Consider the following 27,622-nt stretch of genomic DNA (forward strand, 5'->3'; position numbering starts at 1 on the left):
TGTGTGTCCTCATGATGACATTCTTCCTTGGCAGTGTGTGTCCTCATGATGACATTCTTCTTGGCAGTGTGTCCTCATGATGACATTTTCCAGTGTGTGTCCTCATGATGACATTCTTCCTTGGCAGTGTGTGTCCTCATGATGACGTTCTTCCTTGGCAGTGTGTTCCTCATGATGACGTTCTTCCTTGGCAGTGTGTGTCCTCATGATGACATTCTTCCTTGGCAGTGTGTGTCCTCATGATGACATTCTTCCTTGGCAGTGTGTGTCCTCATGATGACATTCTTCCTTGGCAGTGTGTGTCCTCATGATGACATTCTTGGCAGTGTGTGTCCTCATGATGCCTTGGCAGTGTGTGTCCTCATGATGACGTTTCTTCCTTGGCAGTGTGTTGTCCTCCGTTTTCCTTGGCTTGGCAGTGGCAGTGTGTGTCCTCATGATGACGTTCTTCCTTGGCAGTGTGTGTCCTCATGATGACACTTCCTTGGCAGTGTGTGTCCTCAAACGTTTACCCTTGGCAGTGTGTGTGTTCTGCAATATCTAGTGCAAATGTTTGATGTCACAGATCATCATACATTTGTTGGAGAAAAGGAAGGATTTTATGAAATGGCAGGGTGGTTGTTTGTTGGAGAGAGGGAGGGAGGAAGGAGAGATCATCATACAGAGCAAGAGATGAGAGGATAGGGAGGTAGGGGAATAAAAGAGAGGGGTAGGAGAGGAGAGGGGTGGGGTACAATATGACATATCCTATTGCTGTTGTCATCTGATTCCTACTGCAATTGCTGTTTCAAGCTCTCCAATAAGTACCAGTCTCTGTTTTGGTAGCTGCACCACCCGTGCTGCTGTCATCTCTCTCACACACACACACACACACACACACACACACACACACACACACACACACACACACACACACACACACACCAAGCTGTCACCTGATCCCCCTCCCTCCCTCCCTCTCTCTTGCTCTCTCTCCCCCTCTCTCTCTTCCTCTGTCTTGTCATTTACATTAGTCCACAGTCCACTGCTCTCTGCTCTCCTCCCTCAGATAGCTTTCACACTCATACACATCCCTGCTGTTATTACTCTCTATACCCCCCTCTCTCCATCACTCTACACTTCCTGCCCTTGAGAGCAGCCCCGGAATCCTCCCTCTGTCCGAGAGGGAAGCAAGGCAGTCTGTTCCCTCCCTCTTTTTCTCTCCTCCTCTGTGCCTCGCTCTCCCTCTCTCGTTCTCTCTTATCGCTCTCTCGCTCTCTTTCGCTGTCTGTAGCTTTGCTGACATTTCCTCTCCACCCTCTCTCTTTCCCTCTCTCTGACACACACACACTCCCCGTCAGGCTGCCATGCTGGTGCTGTGGAGTGTGTATTCAGCCTCTTGACTGCCTAGCTGCTTGTGTGTCTGTCTGTCTGTCTGTCTGTCTGTGTGGCTCAGCTAGTCTCCTGTGGGTTTGCCAAAGCAGCGCCTCACAGCGCATCCTGTAGCAACATGTTTCGACGCACGAAAAGGTAATGGCAGAGCTTCTCTGTTTTTTCCCTTCTACTGTAGACCTGGTGTCATCCCTCTTTCTCTCTCCTTTTATCTCATTGCTTATCGGTCTGTCTTCTCTCAGTTGTTTTCTAGTGTCACCCCTGTCTCTCTGTGTAGTGATAACATTAACCGCAAAGCTCTCTGAATCTCTCTCTGTTTATTTTCTCTCTCTCACCGTGGACCCGGTTTCATCTCTCCCCCTCTGTCTGTCTTGTCATAGCATTAGGTGGAGGTTTAAGAAAGGTGTTGTTGTTGTTGTTTTGATGGTTGTCAACCTCCGGCCAGCTCTCATGCTGTGTCACAGTTGTCCCTCTGTCTCGTATTGGCACTGTGTGTGTGTGTGTGTGTGTGTGTGTGTGTGTGTGTGTGTGTGTGTGTGTGTGTGTGTGTGTACGTTTTACTATACTTGTGAGCACCAGAAGTCCTCACAAGAATAGTAAAGCAACTCAAATTCAGAGAAGGGAGGACATTTTGCCAGTGCTCATTTTTAAAAAGGCTATTTTAGGCTTAGGGGTTAGGTTTAGGGTTAAGGTTAGAATTATGATTAGGTGTTAGGTTTAAGGTTAAGCTTAGGGTTAGAGGTTAGGGAAGATAGGATTTTGAATGGGAATCAATTGTTGGTCCCCAAAAAGTCCTCACAAGTATAATGAGGCATAAGGCGGCAGGTAGCCTAGCGGTTTAGGGCGTTGGGCTAGTAACTGAAAGGTCGCCGGTTCGAATCCCGAGTCGACTAGGTGAGTAATCTGTTGATGTGCCCTTGAGCACTTAACCCTAAGTGTGTGCGCACATGTGCATGATTTTCTCTGTTCCATTTTATGTAATGAACGTCTGTTTGTGAGCATGTTGGTGATGCACATGTATTTGGGATGTTGTAGATCAGTGTTTCCCAACCCTGGTCCTCCAGGTTAGTTATAGCCCTGGACAGACACGCCTCATTCAACTCATTGAGGGTTTGATGATTAGTTGACAAGTTGAATCAGGTGTGATTGTCCAGGCTTACAATAAAAATGTGTACTGTAGGGGAACTGGAGGAACAGGGTTGGGAATCACTGTTGTAGATGATTGATAGACATGTTACAGCTGTGCTATAAATACCGTGGTTTCTGGGTTAGAGGCTTCTGTAGGGGAGGGTATATATACTGTGGTGTCTGGGTTAGATGCTTCTGTAGGGGAGGGTATATATACTGTGGTGTCTGGGTTAGAGGCTTCTGTAGGGGAGGGTATATATACTGTGGTGTCTGGGTTAGATGCTTCTGTAGGGGAGGGTATATATACTGTGGTGTCTGGGTTAGATGCTTCTGTAGGGGAGGGTATATATACTGTGGTGTCTGGGTTAGAGGCTTCTGTAGGGGAGGGTATATATACTGTGGTGTCTGGGTTAGAGGCTTCTGTAGGGGAGGGTATATATACTGTGGTGTCTGGGTTAGAGGCTTCTGTAGGGGAGGGTATATATACTGTGGTGTCTGGGGTTAGATGCTTCTGTAGGGGAGGGTATATATACTGTGGTGTCTGGGTTAGAGGCTTCTGTAGGGGAGGGTATATATACTGTGGTGGCTGGGTTAGAGGCTTCTGTAGGGGAGGGTATATATACTGTGGTGTCTGGGTTAGATGCTTCTGTAGGGGAGGGTATATATACTGTGGTGTCTGGGTTAGAGGCTTCTGTAGGGGAGGGTATATATACTGTGGTGTCTGGGTTAGAGGCTTCTGTAGGGTAGGTTCAATGCTGTGCTATATATACTGTGGTGTCTGGGTTAGAGGCTTCTGTAGGGGAGGGTATATATACTTTGGTGTCTGGGTTAGATGCTTCTATAGGGGAGGGTCAATGCTGTGCTATATATACTGTGGTGTCTGGGTTACTTGCTTCTGTAGGGGAGGGTCAATGCTGTGCTATATATACTGTGGTGTCTGGGTTAGAGCGCCTTCCCCATCTCTACCACTATTTTGTATTCCCTCTCTCCCATCATTCCTCTCTCTCTATCTGCCATAGTACACAATCCCAGTTGTCCTGTAGCGTTTTATTTACGACTTCATCTCATCTGCTCATAGGAGGATTAGTATAAATCCCTTTGTCTGATGGCAGCAGTGTGTGTGTGTGTGTGTCTCTATCTATGTGTGTGCATCTCTGTGTGTGTGTACATCTCTCTCTCTCTCTCTGTGTGTGTGTGTGTGTGTGTGTGTGTGTGTGTGTGTGTGGGTGTGCATCTCTGTGTGTATGTGCATCTCTTTGTGTGTGCATCTCTGTGTGTGTGTGTGTGTGTGTGTGTGTGTGTGTGTGTGTGTGTGTGTGTGTGTGTGTGTGTGTGTGTGTGTGTGTGTGTGTGTGTGTGCATCTCTGTGTGTGTATGTGTGTGTGTGTGTTTGTGTGTGATAATACCTCCAGCACCCTGCCTCAAGGTTTCTTCTACAGCTCTTTCTCTGTAATCTCTTTGTATGAATCTATCTCCAGGAGGAAACATGGTTCTCTGATCTTATGATGATGGCTTGATCTTCATTAAATTACACTCCATGTAGTAGGTCAGAGATTTGTTGTACTTACTTGTCATGCAATGCATGTTTGTGTGTGTAGCTAGTAGCATAACGTGGGTGGTAGTGTGTCTTATGTTCTTATCAGGGTATATCAGTGTTTATGTACAGTATGTGTGTGCGTGCTTGTGTGTGAGTGTATGTCACTGTCTGCCTGCATGTGTGTGTGTGTGTGTTTGCAAGCCGCTCGGTCTTGGCCGACTCTCTCAGGCTGTCTCAATTAGAGAAGGAAGATGCTTTGTGCCCGTGCCCGGAAGGATAGAGAGAACGACGCGAGGAGGAGTGTAGAACAGGAGAGGGGAAGACGGAGTGGGGTGTAAAATGAAAGGCAGAGCCTGAGGTACAGTCTGGGCCTAGATTTAACAGCAGCCCACTGGGGTTAACTCAGCACTCTAAAGAGACTCTCTATTTTCTTTCATCTTTAGTTTAGTTTAGTTTTTTGACTCTTTTTGCTTTTCTTTTTAGCTATACTCAAAATGTAGCTACACGCAAAATGAATTCTCTCTCTCTTTCTCTCTCGGTCTCTCTTTCTCTCTCTCTTTTCTGTCTTCCTCATAGAACGCCATCTGAAAGCTAGTATAGAGGAATGAGGGAACAAGAGAAAGAGTGTGTTTGAATGTAACCCCTCATCAGGTGTGTGTTCTACAGATTTACATTGCAACGTGGTTGAAGTCCAGATTTACATTGCAGTCATGTCAGTTGTGTGCCACCATGTTGTTAACCCTACGCCCCCAGTCAATCAATGCTATTGATGTTGTGGCTATGCACTGAGCCTTCTCTCCTCTGTGTTAAGCTACGCACAGTGGCAGACTAGCTAACGTGAAAGCAGATTGGTGTAGTTCTCTCTGTGCGCTATTGGAATCTGACTGCTACAGATGTAGGATCTTAATTTGATCACCCTGTTGCTGGAGAACTTTCCTGCAATGCAGGAAATGTTAAACTTGTTTAACAGACTTGATTCCCCCCTCACGAAAAATGTATCAACCATTAATTATAATCCACGTAATAATTCACCTTTCCTGTTGCTGCAGGATTATTTTCCTGCTGTAGCAACCGGCTCAAATTAATATCCTACCTCTGTACTAGCAGGTGGGCAGTAGTCAAAACAGAGCACAGGGAGTACATCACTTTAGATGTTTTTGGATAGCAGGTGCACACACTAGATCCCCCAAAACCGTTAGTGACTCAGTGTACTGGTAATTACTTGGTCTCTCATCATGATAGCTGAGTAATAATCTTCGTATCCATCTGTATTTCACAACATTGACATGGTAAACAACTGACTGTAAAGATCAACAACGTGCTCCACTCCACCTTATATAAACTTAGATCAGGTGCTGAATACTTGTCGAATTGTGGTGATATTGATTGCTGTTGCCTCGTATGCACGCGGCAATAAAATATGTTCATTTAAGTTTATTCTCCAGAGTGCTGTCCTATTTTTGTTCATTAAACAACTGACTGTAGCATATGTGGCTTGTTGATGGAAAGGAGTCCATGTTCCAAGGCTAAACATTATAATTCAATCATTGTCATAATAAGAAAAGTATTAGTGTTAATATCCAGCAGTACAGAATTTTACATAAATGTATTATTCAAAGAACATGGTTCTCCGTAGTGGAGGATTTGACAACCACTTAACCATACGCATCATCAATAATGATATTAAATGTCCTTCAGACTCGGTGTGTATGACACTGTCTGCCTCTGTGTCCCAAACAGCACCCTATTCCCTATGGGCCCTGGCCAAAAATAGTACAATTACATAGGGAATAGGGTGACATTTGGAACGTAGACAATTATATTTTAACGAGGTAATAGTTCCAGGTCATTTACCCTGTGTCCCTGTGTGGGTCTCAAATGCCACCCTATTCCCGTATGGGCCCTAGTCAAAAGTGGTGCACTATAGGGAATAGGGTGCCATTTGGGATGCAACCCCCTGCCTGCATAAGGGTCTGTTAACAAAAGCTATAGCTGATTCAATGCACCACCTCCCAGTCTCAGCCCAATGTAGCTTTCAGTCAAGACACAGTACACAAGACAGCACTGTCCCTCCAAGCTTCTGATGATTGCTGTGTCACTCTACCTCGAAGACACATTTTATTTTTTACACCTAAAAAAGTCTAACCTTGTCATCAATAATAATAGGACGGAATAGGGGGGAAAAGGGGGCAAAAACATTTACCTCAGTTCAGTCAATAGATATTACAGTAAAGATATTTCAGTGCCTCAATTAGCTTCTGATTCTGCTGTGTCACTCTGGCTGCCTTGAAGGCATGCTTTGACACCTCAAGAATAGCCTACATAACTTTGTCATAAATCATGATAGGAGAGTTCAAACGGGGTAACCGACTGCCTCAGGCCTACAGTATGACCACAAGGCATAACAGCCTTTTCATTATTCTGTTTGTTTTGCACCTACGCGCCTGTGACTGACATCATTTTGAATTACAGACGATAATAGAGTGCAGTTGCCCACCCATTGTTTCAAAAGCATAACAATAACATAACAAAAATAGTGTCTTAAAGAGGCATATCACCTTTATAAAAGGTCATGATAGTCCTTTCCTCTTCGAGAAAAAAATCTATAGGCCTTTCTACATCTGTGGAGAAACATTTGCATTAACATTTTGTTAGCATTGTCGCTAGCTCATTGTATGAGCTTAAAGAGCTGTGACATGGACCTAATATGCCTGTTGTGGACTATCCTATTGCTGTTAAAGTGTGCTAGCGGTAGCATTTTGCTAGCTGCCGTCGTGGCTAGCTCAGTCAGTATATTTTGGTTTGACAGCCTGGGCTCCAGATGTGTTGTAGTCAGACTCACTGATGTGTTTCCTAACTAGAACTCCCTGGAAGGCTACTCTCTCTCTCTGACAGCTCCAGACCCCGTCATCTTAAATAGACAGACAGACAGACAGACCTACAGGCCAGAGTTGTCATGTCTTGTCGCCATGCTAGCTACTGTAGCTAGACAGACAAACAGACAGAGAAATAGCTAGATAGACAGACATCCTCCTAGATGATGTAGCTACCAGACCTGTGTTCAAATACTATTTGAAATAATTTCAAATACTTCATCTGTGCTTGATTGAATAGTCCCAATACTTTAAACCCTGTCCATCTGGCACTCCATGCAGGCAAACAATCAAAGTATTTTACCTGATTTTAAATAGTATTTGAACCCAGGTCTGACTGTAGCTATCTACCAGGGCCAAATGTTTCTCTGTCTGTCGGCATCCTCGTTTTATAGTGTAAAGGGGACAACATGTGTTCATCCCAAATGGCATCCTATTCTCTACATAGTGCACTACTTTTGACCAGATCCTATGGGTCGTGGTCAAAAGTAGTGCACTGTATAGGGAATAGGTTGCCATTTGGGACACAGTCATTGTCTTCCTTCCCTTTTATCAGTAGATGTGAAAGAACACCCTGCTGTGAGCAGGCGTAGGCCCTCAAAGAACTATACAATGTTTCTCACTAAATTGGTCTAGATGGGAAGGTTTTTTGACATTTCTTCTTATCTTTCTTCTCCCTCCCGCCTGGCCTCCCTTTTCCTTCACTCAGCTTCCCTCCCTCCCTTTCCCTGACTTAGTTTTTCTACACCCTCCTTCCTCCCTCCCTTTCCCTGACTCAGTTTCTTGACTCCAGACAGCTGTAAATGTTGCAGTCCCCCTTTAAGAAATCCCGAGGAAGTGTCAGAGAAAGTCAGTAGACAATAGTGATTGACTGACACACACACTTCATATTGTGGCTTGATTGTGACCTCTGATTTCACTGCTTCACATCAGACAGCGGTAAACATTAAGAAACCCGGAGTGTCATGGAAAGGTCACCTGACAGGAAATTGCCTCGGGTCGATCAATATTCTAACGATCAGAAAGGTCTGCATGGTGTCCTGTCTGCCCTGTGACTCAGCATGCAGAAGACGACACTAATGTTTACGTTACATCAGCACACACTCATGCTTACTGTATAGACACGTACACACACAAAGATACAGAGGCACACACACAAACACACACACACTGTCCACCATGATGATATACCCGTATAGATGGGTTGGGAATTACTGCACATAGTCTTTAGAACAGTCTACTATGATATACTGGACTAGCAGTCCCTTTACTAATAATAATTATCATTATAATAATCATCAATATAATAATTATTATAATAATTTGGTGGGTGCTTATATTTGTCCTATTTCACGTGTTTTTTCATATCCCACCCTCCCTGAGACACGCAGTATGTGGTTACATAAGATGTAGGACTACTGAAACTACTGATCACCATGCTGCCCATACAGTATATATGGAAATTCACACACACACACACACACACACACACACACACACACACACACACACACACATACACACACACACTGTTTGTCTTGATGTAATAGTAGCTGTCCTCTGTGTGTTGTCTCTGTGGACATGGCCTTGTTATAGGAACTATAGTCATATAGTCATGTTGAGCAGTTATTTTAGAAAGCAATTAACCAGACCATAAAACATAGTGAACCTAAACACAAGCTGGTTTGCCATCCAAGGATTGTGTGGGTGGGTGGGTCTGTGTGTGTGTGTGTGTGTTTACATCAGAAGTGTCAATGTCAGTATCTTCCTATGATTGGGGGGTAAATAAAATACTGTCTGCTCTGCAATTGACAGAAATGAAATGATGTGAGAAGAGGAGAAGTGGTGCACTCTCACCTTTCACTTTCTCTTTTACTCCATTTCTTGTTCTCTCTACTTTATTCACTGTTCCCCACACAAAGAGCACAATACGCTCAGTTGGTATCCTGTGTGTGTGTGTGCATCCGTTTGTGCGTGTGTGTGAGTGTCTGTGTGTGCACTCGTATGTGAGACTAATGGCAGTGTGCCAGTGAGGGGCCTGCACGGGGGATAATCGCTCTTCACACGAGTCATTACCACTGATTTGACCTTTGACCTGTTGACAGCCGCCAGATTGGGTACAGTAGGAAAGAACAACTAGCTATCATTCCCTCTACATGTCATCCTCCCCCTTACTCTCTTTATGGTTCTTTCCTCCCCTTTTATGTATCTTGCTTACTCTTCTTCTTGTTCTGTTCTTCTTGTTCTCGCAATGTTTTTTAAATGTAATTTGTCAACGTATTGTGATTTGGAATCTACGAGGAAATTACATTGGATTTGAAAAAAGTAATCAACTACGTTGTTTTGTGGGTAAAATTTCCCTCAACTGTTTCCCTCAAAATTTCAAACACAGGATTATGTCATCATTGTAACCAATTTTCAATACAGACAATCTATGTTGAATTTGTACACTACATGACCAAAAGTATGTGGACACCTACTCGTCAAACATCTCATTCCAAAATCATGGGCATTAATATGGAGTTGGTCCCCCTTTGCTGCTATAACAGCCTCCACTACTCTGGGAAGGCTTTCCACTAGATGTTGGAACTTTGATGTGGGGACTTGCTTCCATTCAGTCAAAAGAGCATTAGTGAGGTCAGGCGATTAGGCCTGGCTCGCAGTCGGCCTTTCAGGGCTCTGTAGAGGCCAGTCAAGTTCTTCCACACCAACCTCAACAAACCATTTCTGTATGGACCTCGCTTTGTGCACGGGGGCATTGTCTTGCTGAAACAGGAAAGGGCCTTCCCAATCTGTTGGCACAAAGTTCGAAGCACAGAATCGTCTAGAATGTCATTGTATGCTGTAGTGTTAAAAAAATCTCCACCTAACCTCTACAAGATTGGTGGGTCCCCCTCAGGACGGTTGAGCTAACGTATGCTAATGCGATTAGCATGAGGTTTTAAGTAACAAGAACATTTCCCAGGATGTAGACATATCTGCTATTGGCAGAAAGCTTCAATTATTGTTCATCTAACTGCACTGTCCAATTTACAGTAGCTATTACAGTGAATGAATACCATGCTATTGTTTGAGGAGAGTGCACAGTTATGAACTTGAAAAGTTATTTATAAACCAATTAGGGCACATTTGGGCAGTCTTGATACAACATTTTGAACAGAAATACAATGGTTCATTGGATCAGTCTAAAACTTTGCACATACACTGCTGCCATCTAGTGACCAAAAACTTAATTGTGCCTGGGCTGGAATAATACATTATGGCCTTTCTCTTGCATTTCAAAGATGACGGTACAAAAAAGTACATTGCATTATCTTTTACCAGATCTAATGTGTTATATTCTCCAACATCAATTTCACATGTTTCCTTTCAAATGGCATCAGGAATATGCATTATCCTTGCTTCAGGTCCTGAGCTAAAGGCAGTTAGATTTGGGCAACATCAATTTCACATGTTTCCTTTCAAATGGCATCAGGAATATGCATTATCCTTGCTTCAGGTCCTGAGCTAAAGGCAGTTAGATTTTGTCATTTTAGGCGAAAATTGAAAAAAAGGGTCCGATCCTTAATCGGTTTTAAAAGATTCACTTGCTATCGAAGTCATTCCAAAGGGGTAGGTTTAACAGAGCAAATGAAATGTAACCGTACTTATCATACATATCAATCATATAGCATCAATGATGCTATTTAGGCCTATATAACATTTGGGAAGTCATCAACAGCTATTCTATAAATTCAGCCCAGGATTCAGCTAAAAATAGGCAATACATAAAGGCCTAGGGTTTCAAGCTCTGGTTAATTTCAAATAGAATCTACAAGTTCATCATAAATATGTTGGTGTCACATCTCCATCTCAACCAAAAATACAAGTTAAAGAATAGGATTAAATCAAATCAAACAGTATTTAAAGTGCATTTAAAATTTGATTTGATTTATCACTATTCCTGAACATACATTTTGCGTTGAAATGGAGATGTGACACCAACAGATCAATTGTTCCTTTGTAGACAAACTGGAATTAAAGCCAGACTCAGTGGCACAGATGGAGCTAACCAAGCAGAAGATCTCCTTCAACAGTTGATATTTGTTTGCGTTGACAATCAAACACAATTCAATAACACTTTTGCAATATGGTAAATAGCCTATTACCTTGTCGACAAGTTAACAAATTATATGTTGGATTCACGTCTCCATCTCAACCAAAAATAAAAGTTAAAGAACAGGATTAAGCCAGTGGCTCAGATGGAACTATCCAAGCAGCACTTCTCCTTTAAATGTTGATATTTGGTTGCGTTGTCAACCAAACAGAATTCTCTATTACTTTTGTAAGACAGTCAATAGCCTGATGTAAGGCTTTACTTCATTGATCACTTGCAACATGTACTTTAATGCAATCTCAACTAACTGCAATCCAGGCCATATGGTTGTACTATTAGATCAAGCACAGTGATAACACATCAAATAAAAAAATATGAAGTTGTTGTATAAATAAACAAAATATCTGACATTGTATTTTCCATTAGAATGTGGTTGTGCTTTTAGATGGTTGAAAGCATAGTGATAACACATTGGGAATTCAACTAACGTTTGGCTGTCGTTTTGAGTGGGCGAAAATAGGTTGGAATCTTATTGATACGTATCTAACAAATGTGACCCAATTCTCCACATTGAAATGATGTGGTATGCCCAGTGGGTTATCTTCTCTTTCACAGAATAGAGAATAGATTTCAATCTTGTCCTCTTTCAAAGGCAGGTTTAACAGAGAGAGGCTGTGAGAGCATCACAGTGAGTTCCAGGCTAAGACAGATGGAACTGAACCGTGATATTTTAGCTTTGTGTTCCATTGACTTTCCATTACATTTATGTTTTTACATTTTAGTAATTTAGCAGACACTCTTATCCAGAGCGACTTAAATCTTAAAATAGCTAGGTGGGACAACCGCATATCTCAGTTATAGTAAAGGGGGACCTGGGTCTTGACTGCTATCTGGGTCCAGTGTTGCTGCAGCGTGGCCAGGGAGTGGTTCACCTCCTCAGCCTCCCTGCACCAGCTCAACACCTCAAAATGGCAGTGGAACAGCACCAAGGGAAAGTCCACCACCGTGCTGTACATGGTTTTCCTGGGATTCCTCTCCACATCCAGGACTTGATCCACTATCTCTGGAGCCTCCAGCTTCTGGCCAATCAGCAGCAGCACCGTACCTGGTGATAGAGAAAGGCCAGTCCTTTGATCTCAAATATGATAGGTCTTATGGGTCTGTGGCAGTGGGCATGGTAGGGTGAGCATGATGGACAGACTGGACCGTGGCAGGATGGTCCTCTGGAACTGCAGCACTCCTTGCACAGGTTGCGGAAGTCGTGGGTGCCCTCATAGCGTTTGGCAGCCGCTGTCATCAACACTACATCCAGAGCATGGGAAGTAGTACCGGTAGGTTCTGGACTGACAGTCGCAGCACGCACTGAATCTCTCCACAGCAGGTGACCAGTCGAGAGTCCTGGTGTCCTGGGGCAGGACTCTGTTCAGCATCTTCACATAAGGGAGCTCCGCCGCGTCCACTTTGTTCTTGACTTCATCGTCGACATGGAGAGCAAGTCTATGGATATGACCTGGGAAAAGTCACTGACTCCTTTGTCGGTTCAGCCACAAAAGTGATAGTTAGAACTCTGGTGATCCTGGATCAGTTGAGTCTTCAGAAGAGCCGGGCTTCCACAGTGTTGTCTGTGTTCTCCTGGACAGCAAGCGCAGCGCAACATGGCGCCGAGGATGGGTCGAGATATCAAACAGTCGGTCCCTATTCTTCCTGCCACCAGCATCAGGCTTCTGTCAACCTTCCAAAGATACTCGTTGAAGAGGTAGGGTTTCAGATGGTTTTCTGAAGATGGACAGGGACTCTGATGTCCTAGCTTCAAGGGGAAGCTGGTTCCACCATTGGGGTGCCAGGACAGAGAAGAGCTTTGACTGGGCTGAGGGGAGCTGCCCTCTTGTAGGGTTGGGAGGGCCAAGAGACCAGAGGTGGCAGAACAGAGTACTCAGGTTGGGATGTAGGGTTTGAGCCTAGCCTGAAGGTAGGGAGGGGCAGTTCCTCTTACAGCTACAGTGCCTTGCGAAAGTATTCGCCCCCTTGAACTTTGCGACCTTTTGCCACATTTCAGGCTTCAAACATAAAGATATAAAACTGTATTTTTTGTGAAGAATCAACAAGTGGGACACAATCATGAATGGGAACGACATTTATTGGATATTTCAAACTTTTTTAACAAATCAAAACTGAAAAATTGGGCGTGCAAAATTATTCAGCCCCTTACGTTAATACTTTGTAGCGCCACTTTTTGCTGCGATTACAGCTGTAAGTCGCTTGGGGTATGTCTCTATCAGTTTTGCACATCGAGAGACTGAAATTTTTTCCCATTCCTCCTTGCAAAACAGCTCGAGCTCAGTGAGGTTGGATGGAGGCATTTGTGAACAGCAGTTTTCAGTTCTTTCCACAGATTCTCCATTGGATTCAGGTCTGGACTTTGACTTGGCCATTCTAACACCTGGATATGTTTATTTTTGAACCATTCCATTGTAGATTTTGCTTTATGTTTTGGATCATTGTCTTATTGGAAGACAAATCTCCGTCCCAGTCTCAGGTCTTTTGCAGACTCCATCAGGTTTTCTTCCAGAATGGTCCTGTATTTGGCTCCATCCATCTTCCCATCAATTTTAACCATCTTCCCTGTCCCTGCTGAAGAAAAGCAGGCCCAAACCATGATGCTGCCACCACCCAGTGGGGATGGTGTGTTCAGGGTGATGGGCTGTGTTGGCCAAACATAACGTTTTACATTGTTACCAAAAAGTTCAAATCTGCCAGAGCACCTTCTTCCACATGTTTGGTGTGTCTCCCACTGGAAGACACTTTTTGTGGATATCTTTAAGAAATGGTGCCACTCTTCCATAAAGGCCAGATTTGTGCAATATATGACTGATTGTTGTCCTATGGACAGAGTCTCCCACCTCAGCTGTAGATCTCTGCAGTTCATCCAGAGTGATCATGGGCCTCTTGGCTGCATCTCTGATCAGTCTTCTCCTTGTATGAGCTGAAAGTTTAGAGGGAGCCAGGTCTTGTAGATTTGCAGTGGTCTGATACTCCTTCCATTTCAATATTATCGCTTGCACAGTGCTCCTTGGGATGTTTAAAGCTTGGGAAATCTTTTATATCCAAAGCTTTAAACTTCTTCACAACAGTATCTCGGACCAGCCTGGTGTGTTCCTTGTTCTTCATGATGCTCTCTGCGCTTTTAACGGACCTCTGAGACTATCACAGTGCAGGTGCATTTATACGGAGACTTGATTACACACAGGTGGATTGTATTTATCATCATTAGTCATTTAGGTCAACATTGGATCATTCAGAGATCCTCACTGAACTTCTGGAGAGTGATTTTGCACGCCCAATTTATCAGTTTTTGATTTTGAAATATCCAATAAATGTCATTCCACTTCATGATTGTGTCCCACTTGTTGTTGATTCTTCACAAAAAAATACAGTTTTATATCTTTATGTTTGAAGCCTGAAATGTGGCAAAAGGTCACAAAGTTCAAGGGGGCCGAATACTTTCGCAAGGCACTGTATGTAGGAAAGTACCATGGTCTGGTAGTGGATGCGAGCGTCGACTGGAAGCCAGTGTGGAGTGGACTGGAAGCCAGTGTGGAGTGGACTGGAAGCCAGTGTGGAGTGGACTGGATGCCAGTGTGGAGTGGACTGGAAGCCAGTGTGGAGTGGACAGGAAGCCAGTGTGGAGTGGACTGGAAGCCAGTGTGGAGTGGACTGGAAGCCAGTGTGGAGTGGACTGGATGCCAGTGTGGAGTGGACTGGAAGCCAGTGTGGAGTGGACAGGAAGCCAGTGTGGAGTGGACTGGAAGCCAGTGTGGAGTGTGCGGAGGAGCGGGGTGATATGGGAACTTTTGATTTAGTCACACACACACACACACACACACTGCCATTTGGCCTTTTTCTCATCAGTTGTTATCACAGCTTTCTCCTCTGTTACTCTGACTGATCACCAGAACCCACAGACAGACAGAGACTGCATGGGCCATTGATTCTCTATAAATCACACAACCACACACTGACTGGCAACTCTACTGTCAAATACTGTCGGAGTGACTGACTGCCTGCCACCGGAAGAGTTTGTAGCCTGGTGATGTGATGCAGTAGATTATCATGGATTATGAACTGCTGCCCACACAGCAGATTTTCTGCTTCATCATCATGTTTTACCAAATGTGATTTTTATTACAGTGTGACCTCATGAGGTAAAGAGTCAGAAGACACAGCAAGGGTTATTGATGTCTAGAATTCACAGATCACACAAGACAGGCAACACTACTGACTGACTGTTAACACTACTGTCAACTACTGACTGACTCATTGTTAACACTACTGTCAGCTACTGATTTACTGACTGACTGTCTGACTGATAACACTACTGTCAACTACTGACTGACTGACTATCAAACTGACTGATTGACTGCCATCGGCTGACTGACTAAACTGGCTGACTGCCTGCCTGCTGCTGGCTGAGCCTGATGTCTGGATTAAATGGATTATGATACAGTAGATTAAAACGCTTTATATGACAGATTATGACGTTTTATGAAACTGCCCACACACCAGATTATTTGATGTTTCATCTGCATGTTTTCGTATAATGTGATATCATAGAAGTTCAAGGGTCATGTACAGAGATGGGATGTCGGTCAAATGTCATAAAGTCAGAGTGCAAAGTGTAAAGTAAGTTCTAGACCTGGTGTTCCCTTAGATTGTAAACAGTCATGGTCAAAACATCTAGATTCAATGGTTGTAAAGATGGGGAGAGGTCTGTCCGTAATAAAGAGATTCTCTGCTTTTATGACACCACACTGCAAGTCCTGCAGGCTCTAGTTTTGTCTTTTCTTGATTATTGTCCAGTCATGTGGTTGAGTGCTGTAAAGAAAGACCTAGTTAAGCTGCAGCTGGACCAGAACAGAGCAGCACGTCTTGCTCTTCATTGTAATCAGAGGGCTGATATAAATACTATGCTGCCAGTCTCTCTTGGATAAGAGTTGAGGAGAGACTGACTGCATCACTTCTTCTTTTTATAAGAAACATTCATGTTTTGAAAATTCCAAATAGTTTGCATAGTCAATCTACACACAGCTCTGACACACTTACCCCACCAGACATGCCACCAGGGGTCTTTTCACAGTCCCCAAATTCAAGAAACAAATTCAAGAAAGTGTACAGTAATATATAGAGCCATTATTGCAAAGAACTCATATTGCTTAAATGAAAAGCAAACCTGGTTAAAAAAACAGATAAAGCAACAGCTCACAGCACAACTCCCCCATTTGACCTAGATATTGTGTGTATGTATTGATGTGTAGACTATGAGTGCTGTTTTTAAATGTATGTAGTTCTGTCCTTGAACTGTTCTGGTCTATTAATGTTCTGTGTTGGACCCCAGGAAGAGTAGCTGCTATTTTCGTTACACCTAATGGGGATCCTAATAAAGAAAGGAATAATGAAGACCTGTTATTGTAACTACAGGACGGGGTTGGACGTTCACATGAGTAGTATGTTGTGTGACTCTTTAGTGTTGCTATAGTAACCGTGTACACCCAGCCTCCCCTCACCCCCCTCTCTCTTACTGCTTCGTGGTCGGGTCATTACAGAACGAAGCAAGGAGGAATTTATTCCTCATTTATTTACCTGGTTAAATGAATGATTCAATTCAATTCTGAAAGATGTAGCTAACGCTGTCTAGAGATGTGTCTAGTCTGGAGACTGGTCATTAAGGATAAACCAAACTGAACACAATCATGCTGAAAATGTTTGTCCACCTCAGAAATGCCATATGATATGCTATCAAAAACATTTATGTTGTGTGATATAGTAAGGGTACTGCTCTTGATTTATGGTGGTCTTGGGATAAAGCCAGCAGCACACACACACACACACACACACACACACATAAACATACACACACACACACACACATAAACATACACACACACACACACAGACACACACACACACACACACACACACACACACACACACACACACACACATAAACATACACACACACACACACACACACACACACACACACACAGACACACACACACACACATAAACATACACACACACACACACACACACACACACTATCTAAACCAGATGGAGAGCGGCTGAGCCCACACTACATGACCATAACCGTGACTGAGAGATTTACCCTGTCACTCAGCAACACCAGAGAGGAGAGAGAAAACACACACACTTGTCTTCTTTTCCTTTCCATTTCTCTCTTTCACCCCTCCCTCTCTATATTCACCCCCCTCTTTCCCATGTTTCCTTCCATTTTTCATTTGTCAGCTCTAGCTCAGATCTTTTCCCATCAGACTAAAGTCATGAGAAATGTTATAAAGACACAGCATGTCATCCACTGAGCATAGTTCCAGTTAGGTCTATGGATGACTCATCACTTCAATTCATTCTAATGTAGTGGAACTGAACTCTGAAGAAATAAAACAAGGTATCTTTCTATTCTTCCCCTTCACTCAATATTCTCAACCCTGGTAGTCTCTCTTTCTCCTTTCTCTCTCACTTGTTCTCACGCACTCAATTTCTTTGTCACACATACTCCCCCTCCCTCCCCCGCCCTCTCAAACCCATCCCGCTCCTTCTCTATATCTCTATATGTGGGTTAGAGAGTTCATTTAATCAAGCCACAGGAGAGGACAGTGACATTCAGCGTTACTTAGAATCCCACTTAGAAGGACCAGTCTGAACCCATAAAGTCCCAGACAGTCCTCTCGTCTCCACTGGGCCTTCCTTCATAAAGAAACTAGATTCATCATTAAGATGATGACACATTTAAAGGTAATGCTTACATTGGACAATTTAAGTACTGTGTTTTCTACACTGTATTATTGATTGTGTGATAATTGTGAAGGTTAATATACTATTAACCAACCAAATTTAAATAAACATGTAAGACGAAAAAATATCAAATAGAAAGTTAACGGAGAGTAAGGACTGGGATGACTCTCTCAGTATTTCAGTCTGGTTCTCCTCCAGTCCTCAGAGAGTTGTAGTGTAATGGTGTTAAGCCACTTCCAAAACCAAGCCTAATGCATTTCCCTTAAATATTTCACCACCCCTTCTCTCCAAATGTGAGTTGAGTTGACAAGCCTCTCCTGGTGCCTGAGTGACACAGAGAGAGATCACTAGGTGGTTTCCTTGATGTTAGCTGTTCTGACGAGGAACAAACACATGAGAATTAAAAAAGAAGGGATATGGCGGTGGAGGGAGGGAGGGGGGAGGGGGGGGAGGGAGGGAGGGGGAGGGGGGGAGGGAGGGAGGGGGAGGGAGGGGGTGGGGAGGGGGGAGGGAGGGGGGGGGAGGGAGTGGGGAGGGGGAGGGGGAGGGGGGGAGGGGGGGAGGGAGGAAGGGAGGGGGGGAGGGAGGAGGGGGGGGAGGGGAGGGAGGGGAGGAAGGGGGAGGGAGGGGGAGGGAGTGGGGAGGGAGGGGGGGGGGGAGGAAGGGGGAGGGGGAAGGGGGGGGAGGGAGGGAGGGAGGGAGGAGGGGAGGGAGGGGGAGGGAGGGGGGAGGGAGGGGGAGGGGAGGGGGAGGGGGAGGAGGGGGAGGGGGAGGGGGGAAGGGGAGGGGGGGGAGGAGGGAGGGGGAAGGGGAGGAGGGAGGGAGGAAGGAGGGGGGGGAGGGAGGGAGGGGGGAGGGGGGAGGGAGGGAGGAAGGGGGGAGGGAGGGAGGGAGGAAGGGAGGGAGGAGGGGGAAGGGGGAGGGGGAGGGGGGGGAGGGAGGAGGGAGGAAGGGAGGGAGGGAGGAAGGGAGGGGGGGAGGGAGGGAGGGAGGGAGGGGGAGGGAGGGGGGAGGGAGGGAGGGGGGGAGGGGGGGGAGGGAGGGGGGGGAAGGGGGGGGAAGGGAGGAAGGAAGGGGGGAAGGGAGGGAGGGAGGGAAGGAGGGGGAGGGGGAGGGAGGGGAAGGGAGGGGGAGGGGGAGGGAGGGAGGGAGGGAGGGGGGAGGGAGGGAGGGGGAGGAGGGGGAGGGGGGGAGGGGGAGGGGGGAGGGAGGGGGGGAGGGGGAAGGGAGGAGGGAGGGAGGGAGGAAGGGAGGGGGGAGGGAGGAAGGGGGAGGGAGTGCTTTATTTGAAATGCATCAATACATTATGGAAATTGTCCTGCTGTTTCAGACATGTACGTATACCGCTCGTGCATGTGCGTGCGTGTGTGTCGTGTACTTACCTGCTCATGCGTGTGTGTAATTTACATCCCAGCTGTATAGAGCAGCATGCTATCTGATGCAATGTGGAACAAGCCTAGCCCAGGTCTTTGTCATGCTGTGTTAGCTCTGTGCTGCTTCCTACCTCTTGTCATCTGGCTGACAGCTACCCTTCAAAACCAGCACACTGGAGAGATCTGGCAGAGCAACCAAAACAGACTTGACACGTACACACACACACACACACAGAGGAGAAAAGTGACATCATTTTTACTGGGGGTCATTTTTCGGGGCTACAGTATGCCATATTCCTGTTACTATTGTGCTATGCTGACAGTGTTGAAAGTCGTTATTCGGGAGTCATTATTAGTGGTGAATATACAGTGTAGTGAGTCGTCATTGGTCGACCATAGATTGAGGAAGGAGGAGAAGGAGGTCGAGGAGAAGGAGGAGAAAGGGAACAGTCTACTGTGGGTGATTTTTCAAGGCCATACCATATTTCTCTCCTATGCTGATAGTGGTGTATAATATGGAGAATATATATTAGTGAGGGATTTCAGCCAACTACAACATAACACCGTTACGTACGGTTCCCTGACTACAGGAAGTATGGTTGTCATGGTAGAATCACACCTTTTAAAGCCCTCCTCCCGCATAACACCATCTGTGTCACACTCAGAGTGTGTCCATGTTATTTTCTCTTGCATCAGGAGGGTTAATCCTCATTTATATGATAATCTCAACACATCATTACCTGCCCCTCTCCTTCTCTCTCGCTCTCTCTCCATCTCTCCCTCGCTCCCATCATTATCTCGCATGAGAGGTGTCTCGTCCAAGTTGACACTGAAGGAAATTGGAAGTCCTTGTTGCCGTGGCTCGTGGTGTGTGTGTGTGTGCGTGTGTGTGTGATCCACAAGGCTTTGTTGCTTTGGCTCTCTCCCCACGTGGTGGGCTGACTTCAATACCCCATGTTCTCTGGCCCAATTTGTATGAGCATGCATACACACATTTACACACAGAAGCGCACACACACACTTACACATGCGTTCAAGCTCAGAAGCACACAGCCACACAAACACGCACTCACACACACACACACACACATGAAAGTACACACGATCACACCCGACTTTCTCATAGATATTACGCTAAGAGTGGTAGATGCTGTTAGATGGTAACATTATCACCTCTTTGACTGTGTTGCAGATAATGATGGCCTGTGTGTTTGTGGCTGTGTGTGTTCTAGTTGCCGAACCAGTAACCGGAAGAGCCTCATTCTAACCAGTACATCGCCCACTCTCCCTCGACCACACTCACCTCTCCCTGGACACATAGGTAAGGCAATTGGTTATAATTAAGCGTTAAGACGTGAGGGGGTGTGGTATATGGCCAATATACCGCGGCTAATGGCGGTTCTTACGCACGGCACAACGCGTGCCTGGACACAGCCCTTAGACGCGGTATATTGGCCATATATCACAAACCGCTGAGGTGCCTTATTGCTATTATAAACTGGTTAACAACATAATTAGAGCAGTAAAAATAAATGTTTTGTCATACCCGTGGTATATGGCCTGATATACCACGGCTATCAGCTAATCAGCATTCAGGGCTCAAACCACACAGTTTATAATAACAGTTAATACTGTATTTACAGTGATGTAGAATGGGCCAGTTTGGTTCTTTGTAGATCATTTGGTAGAGCATGGTGCTTGTAACGCCAGGGTAGTGGGTTCAATGTCCAGAACCGCCCATACTTAAAATGTATGCATGCATGACTGTAAGCTGCTCTGGATAAAAATGTCTATATTATATATTAAATATTATAATGGCACTTCATGTATGTTCCCTGTCTCTCCACAGGAAGTAGTCCATTGGACAGCCCAAGGAACTTCTCCCCCAGTGGCCCTGCCCACTTCTCATTTGCCTCCTCTAGAAGGTAAATAGCATTTGGAATACTCAATACATCTGCTGTTTACATATAAAGGGATTATATCAGGTTATATAAAGGGATTAAAAAGCAGGTAACGCTCTTGGCAGGTCCCTTTTTATCATCCTATAATCTAATCTAGCAGCCATATCTCTAAATCAGGTAATCCTACAGCAACCAAAAAGCCTTTGGCTACACTGCATAAACAAACACATTGTCATACCAATACCGCCATAGTAGCAATCAACAGGCCATTATTATTTGAAGGAATATGTGTAGTTTTGTGGGCAGGATAGTAGAGAAGAAAGACAGAGAGAGTTGTTGAAATAGCAGTAGGCTGGATGTGAACCCCTGCTGCAGCCATAAATGTGCTCCAGAGGCAGTGGCTTAGACCACTAGACCACCCTAGGCCTCAACTGACTGTTTAGTTAAGCAGTGACAATATTCCAGTGGCACACACACACAGTGAAAGGGAATTCATTTACACCCTTATACAGAGACACTTTCCCCTCTTTGCATTCCCCTGTCACACGGCATGACAAAGTGTTTGTTTGTGTGTGTTTATGTGCGCGCACAGACAGATGGGCCTCTGAGTGCCAGGATGTAGCCAAAACCAACATCCATCATGACTCCAGCAGTGTCAGACAGATAGAAGGACCCACAGAGAGAGAGAGAGAGATATGTGTAGCAGGACCCCAGGGAAGCAGAGGAAAGGAAGGGATTATTGGCGCAAAAGGCAATCCAGGAGGTGTGAAAGAAATGTGGAACATTAAGCTCTCTGACTTTTTGGACAGAAGGATCTACCTTTCTGCTCTGGAACTAGTATGACGCAATTCTTCCTGCTCTCTTCCTAACCCCCCCCTCTCTCTTCTCTTCCACCCTACCCCCCTCTCTCTCTCTCTTCCACCCCCTTTCTCTCTCTCTCTCTCTCTCTCTCTCTCTCTCTCCCACCCTACCCCCCTCTCTCTCTCTCTCTCTCCCACCCCCCACCCCTCTCTCTCTCTCTCTCTCTCCCTATCCCTTTCTCTCTCTCTCTCTCTCTCTCTCTCTCTCTCTCCCACCCTACCCTCTCTCTCTCTCTCTCTCTCTCTCCCACCCTACCCCTCTCTCTCTCTCTCTCTCTCCCACCCCCCCCCCTCTCTCTCTCTCTCTCTCTCTCTCTCTCTCCCCACCCTACCCCTCTCTCTCTCTCTCTCTCTCTCTCTCTCTCTCTCTCTCTCTCCCACTCTCTTCCTCTCTCTTCTGCAGGGCGGACGGTCGAAGATGGTCCCTTGCCTCTCTCCCCTCCTCTGGATATGGCACCAACACACCCAGCTCAACGGTAACTACAACTGACCCATTTTTACACAGATGGTAAAATGTGTAAGAACAACAATCTCTAATGACAAGTTTTCCTTATTATCATTTATTGTCTTACCTATTTATGGTGTTTTATCTGTGTCTGAAACGGACAAAAGGAAACTCAAATAAAAAGACTAAAATCATTGTAATAACTCCTCCATTTGAACACCACACTCTAGAGGTCCTTTCATATTACCAACATGATATGATCTAGCAGCATGGAGCTGTTTGGCCTTATTATCAGAGTTACTGTGCGTTTCCTCAAGGCAGTTCCATTGCTTCATGCCTTGGTCCCTGATTTGAGTAGACTTGACAGTTGAAAGCAGGACAGAGGAAAAACTATCCAGTCCTTTTCTTCATAATAACCACCATATAACTGTTAAAGGGGCAATCTGCAGTTCAAACCATAATCAGTGGAAGTAGTAATTGCAGATTGCTCCTTTAAGTCATGAGACATCTGATAGGGTGAAACCTGTTTTTTATTCTAGCTCTCATTCATGCAAATTACATTAGTGAAACTTGACATTCCATGCATGAATATGTATTTATACGCTAGAATGTATTTCCATATATTAAATGTTGCCCTGCTTGGTATGCAAGATGCCATTAGGAAACTCATGTTCTGTGGAGTTGATGTTCTACTTGTTTTGTTCTGCTTTTAAAATGATTACACGGCACACTAGCAGCCTTCTGGTGCCATGTGCAGGTACACACACACACACACACACACACACACACACACTGGCAGACACACACACACACATTTACAGACAGACACACACACACACACACACACACACTGGCAGACACACACACACACATTTACAGACAGACACACACACACACACACACACACACACACACACACACACACACACACACTGGCAGACACACACACACACATTTACAGACACACACACTGACAGACACACACACTGACACACACACACAGGCAGACACCCACAGACAGACACACAATCACTGACAGACACACAATCACAGACAGACACACACACAGACAGACACACACAGACAGACAGACACACAATCACTGACAGACACACAATCACTGACAGACACACACATAGACAGACACACACATAGACAGACACACACACTGACAGACACACACACTGACAGACACACACACAGACAGACACACACACACTCACTGACAGACACACACTCACAGACAAACACACACTCACTGACAGACACACACACTGACAGACACACACTGACAGACGCACACTGACAGACACACACACTGACAGACAGACAGACACACTGACAGACAGACACACACACTGACAGACACCGACAGACACACACACACACTGACATACACACTGACAGACACACACACTGACAGACAGACACACACATGACAGACACCGACAGACACACACACACACTGACAGACACACACTGACAGACACACACTGACAGACACACACATTGACAGACACACACACTACCCCCCACCCCTCCCACACATGTACCAAAGCCTTTCCCTCTATAATTTGTGCTGTAAATCTCAGCTGAATAGTTAAAAGGCACCTTCCCGCTGGTGAACATGGATCTATCCCATAATACTACCCATGGAGAACAGAACTAAAAATAAACCAGCGGCTCAGATCAGATCGCTTGCTAAGATGTACATTCAGTACCTGATTTATCACTGTGGCTGATGACTTGGCTCAAAGAGAACGTGTGTGTGTGTGTGTGTGTGTGTGTGTGTGTGTGTGTGTGTGTGTGTGTGTGTGTGTGTGTGGGAGATAATAAAGTAGAAACAGAAAGTCAACCAGTCTTAAAAACATGTTATCTCATCCTCTATCCATTGCTATCATTCAGTTAGCTAAACTGAGTGATGGAGTGAGGTATGGAATGAGGGATGGAGTGAGGGATGGAATGAGGGATGGAGTGAGGGATGGAATGAGGGATGGAGTGAGGGATGGAATGAGGGATGGAGTGAGGGATGGGGGATACAGACAGAGATAGAAAGAGAATACAGAAAGAGTCAATGAAGAGTGAAATGTGTGTAAGAGAGAGAGGGGGGGATACAAAAAAAGAGGAAAAGAACGAGAACACACCCACAAACACCCCCCCACACCCACATCCACACACACCCACACAAACACACCCCCACACACATCCACACACACCCACACAAACACACCCCCACACACCTACTCACCCACCCACACACACACAAACACACCCCCCACACACACATCCACACATACCCACACATCCTCCACACACACCCCCCCACACACACACCCCACACCCACAACCCACAACCCCCACACACACACACACACCCACACACCACACATCCACCCACACACACACACCACACACACCCACACACACACACACACACACACACACACACACACACACACACACACACACACACACACACACACACACACACTACCATTAAGTGCAGTTTTGCAGTGCTGTTGACAGGAGGTTCTCTCCTCCCCTGTCCCCCTCACCTGTCTCTTCTTCACCTCTCTCCTCTCTCCACCTCCTTCCTTCTCCTCTCTCCACCTCCTTCCTTCTCCCCCTCTCTTCTCTCCCCCTCTCCTCTCTTCTCTCCCCCTCTCCTCCCTTCTCTTCCTCTCTCCCCTCTCCTCTCCTGTCTCCACCTTCCTCTCTTCTCTCCCCCGTCAGTTTTCAGACCTCCCCAGGCTCTTACATGGACCATTACTTGCTTGATTAGCTACTGCAGGATCCGCATACACAGAGGAGATGAAAGGAGGGGATGAGGACAGAGGAGATGAAAGGAGGGGATGAGGACAGAGCAGATGAAAGGAGGGGATGAGGACAGAGGAGATGAAAGGAGGGGATGAGGACAGAGGAGATGAAAGGAGGGGATGAGGAGGAGAGAACAGAGGAGGAGGACAGAGGGATGAGGACAGAGGAGATGAAAAGGGGATGAGGACAGAGGAGATGAAGGAGGGGATGAGGACAGAGGAGATGAAAGGAGGGGATGAGGACAGAGGAGATGAAAGGAGGGGATGAGGACAGAGGAGATGAAAGGAGGGGATGAGGACAGAGGAGATGAAAGGAGGGGAGGACAGAGGAGATGAGGGCAGAGGAGATGAAAGGAGGGGATGAGGAGGGCAGAGGAGATGAGAGGAGAAGGAGGGATGAAAGGATGAGGACAGAGGAGATGAAAGGGGGAGGACAGGGGATGAGGACAGAGAGGAGATGAAAAGGGCAGAGGAGATGAGGATGAGGACAGAGGAGATGACAAAGGAAAGGCAGAGGAGATGAAAGGAGGGGATGAGGACAGAGGAGATGAAAGGAGGGGATGAGGACAGAGGAGATGAAAGGAGGCAGAGGGATGAAAGGGGCAGAGGAGATGAAAGGAGGGCAGAGGAGATGAAAGGAGAGGAGAGAAAGGAGGAGAGGAGATGAAAGGAGGGCAGATGGACAGAGAGAGACACATTTAGACCCAACCAAATCATGAGAAAACAAAAAGATAATTACGTGACACATTGGAAAGAATTTACAAAAAAAACAGAGCAAACTAGAATGCCATCACAGCAGCAAGTGACCTGTTGCCACAAGAAAAGGGCAACTAGTGAAGATCAAACACCATTGTAAATACAACCTATATTTCTGTTTATTTATTTTCCCTTTTGTACTTTAACTATTTGCACATCATTACAACACTGTATATAAACATAAAATGACATTTGAAATGTATTTTGGAACTTGTGTGAGTGTAATGTTTACTGTACGTTTTTTATTGTTTATTTCACTTGCTTTGGCAATGTTAACATGTGTTTCCCATGACAACAAAGCCCCTTCAATTACATTGAATTGAATGAGAGAGAGGAAAAGGAGGGGATGAGAAGAGAGGAGATGAAAGGGGGTGGAGAGAGAGAGAGATGAGAGAGGGGGTGAGGAGAGAGGAGAGAGAAGGAGGGGGTGGAGAGAGAGAGAGGAGATGAAGAGAGGAGAGGAGGAGGAGAGAGAGAGATGGAGAGAGGAGAGAGAGAGAGAGAGAGGGGTGGAGAGAGAGAGAGAGAGAGAGAGAGAGAGAGAGGAGGCAGAGAGAGAGAGGAGAGAGAGGAGAAAGAAGAGAGAGAGAGAGAGTGAAGATCAAAGAGAGAGAGAGAGAGAGGGGTGGAGAGACTTTAAGATTTGAGATCATTACAAGAGATAGAAACAAAAAAGAGAGAAAGTAGAGAGAGAGAGAGTAAGGAGGAGAGAGAGGCTTTGGCAATGAAAGAGAGAGAGAGAGAGGGAGGAGAGACAGATTGAAGAGAGAGAGAGAAGGAGAGAGAGAGAGAGGGGTGGAGAGAGAGAGGGGGAGAGAGAGAGAGAGAGAGGCAGGAGAGAGATGGAGAGAGAGGAAGGAAGAGAGAGAGGGGTGGAGAGAGAGACTGTAGGGGGAGGAGAGAGAGAGAGCTTGTATCCCTCTATCCTGCTATCTCTCCTTCCTTGTATCCCTCTATCCTGCTATCTCTCCTTCCTTGTATCCCTCTATCAGATCTCTCCTTCCTTGTATCCCTCTATCCTGCTGATCCTGAGAGAGGGGGTGGATCCCATTTTTTATTTATCTCTCCTTCCTTGTATCCTCTATCCTTAGAGAGATTTCCTCATGGAGAGAGAGAGAGAGAGGAGGAGATCTCCCTAGGTTCAATTGATAATGGTGATGTGCATTTAGCAAGAGAGAGTGGTTTGGATTGGAAGAGAAGTAGGCCTGGTTGGAATGGATTTCATGGCAGAAATCATTGTTTAACCTCCCAACACTCACTCACTCACTCACTCACTCACTCACTCACTCACTCACTCACTCACTCACTCACTCATTCACAAACGCACAAACACACACCACTATCTCCCCATCCCTATGGGAGGCGTGTTCATTAAAGCCCTTGATTGATCCAGCCTGGTTTTTCCTGTAGCTCTAGAACAGAAAACACATTTGTTTAAGAGTAGGGTCTGCTAGTGCTAAGACCCCTGAGGCTCCACTTTAGCTTGTTGACCAGTTTTAGTTTTCAGTTTCTTAGACTTGGTCTATTTTCTCTCTCTCTTCAGACACTCTTTCTCCCTCCCACTCTCTTTTCATCACATTTTTTGTTTTGTGATATTGAGTTTGTCCAGCAGAGGTCCAATGGAGAGAGAGAGAGAAAGAGAGAGAGAGGGGGTGG

General features: G+C 45.6%; 1 protein-coding gene across 1 annotated transcript in view; it reads left to right on the forward strand.

The window, feature by feature from the left end:
- Window positions 1–1,184: 1,184 nt before the first annotated feature.
- Window positions 1,185–27,622, forward strand: part of LOC112241461 (microtubule-associated serine/threonine-protein kinase 1-like) — a 63,710-nt gene continuing 37,272 nt past the window's right edge. Inside the window, exons 1-4 of the mRNA XM_042318704.1 lie at window positions 1,185–1,509; window positions 20,421–20,509; window positions 21,038–21,113; window positions 22,353–22,425. Coding sequence (XP_042174638.1) covers window positions 1,490–1,509; window positions 20,421–20,509; window positions 21,038–21,113; window positions 22,353–22,425 — 258 coding nt within the window. The 5' untranslated portion in view covers window positions 1,185–1,489. The remainder of the gene's footprint in view (window positions 1,510–20,420; window positions 20,510–21,037; window positions 21,114–22,352; window positions 22,426–27,622) is intronic.

The sequence above is a fragment of the Oncorhynchus tshawytscha genome, unplaced genomic scaffold (assembly GCF_018296145.1).
Source record: "Oncorhynchus tshawytscha isolate Ot180627B unplaced genomic scaffold, Otsh_v2.0 Un_contig_4934_pilon_pilon, whole genome shotgun sequence".
In the NCBI taxonomy this organism is placed as follows: Eukaryota; Metazoa; Chordata; class Actinopteri; order Salmoniformes; family Salmonidae; genus Oncorhynchus; species Oncorhynchus tshawytscha.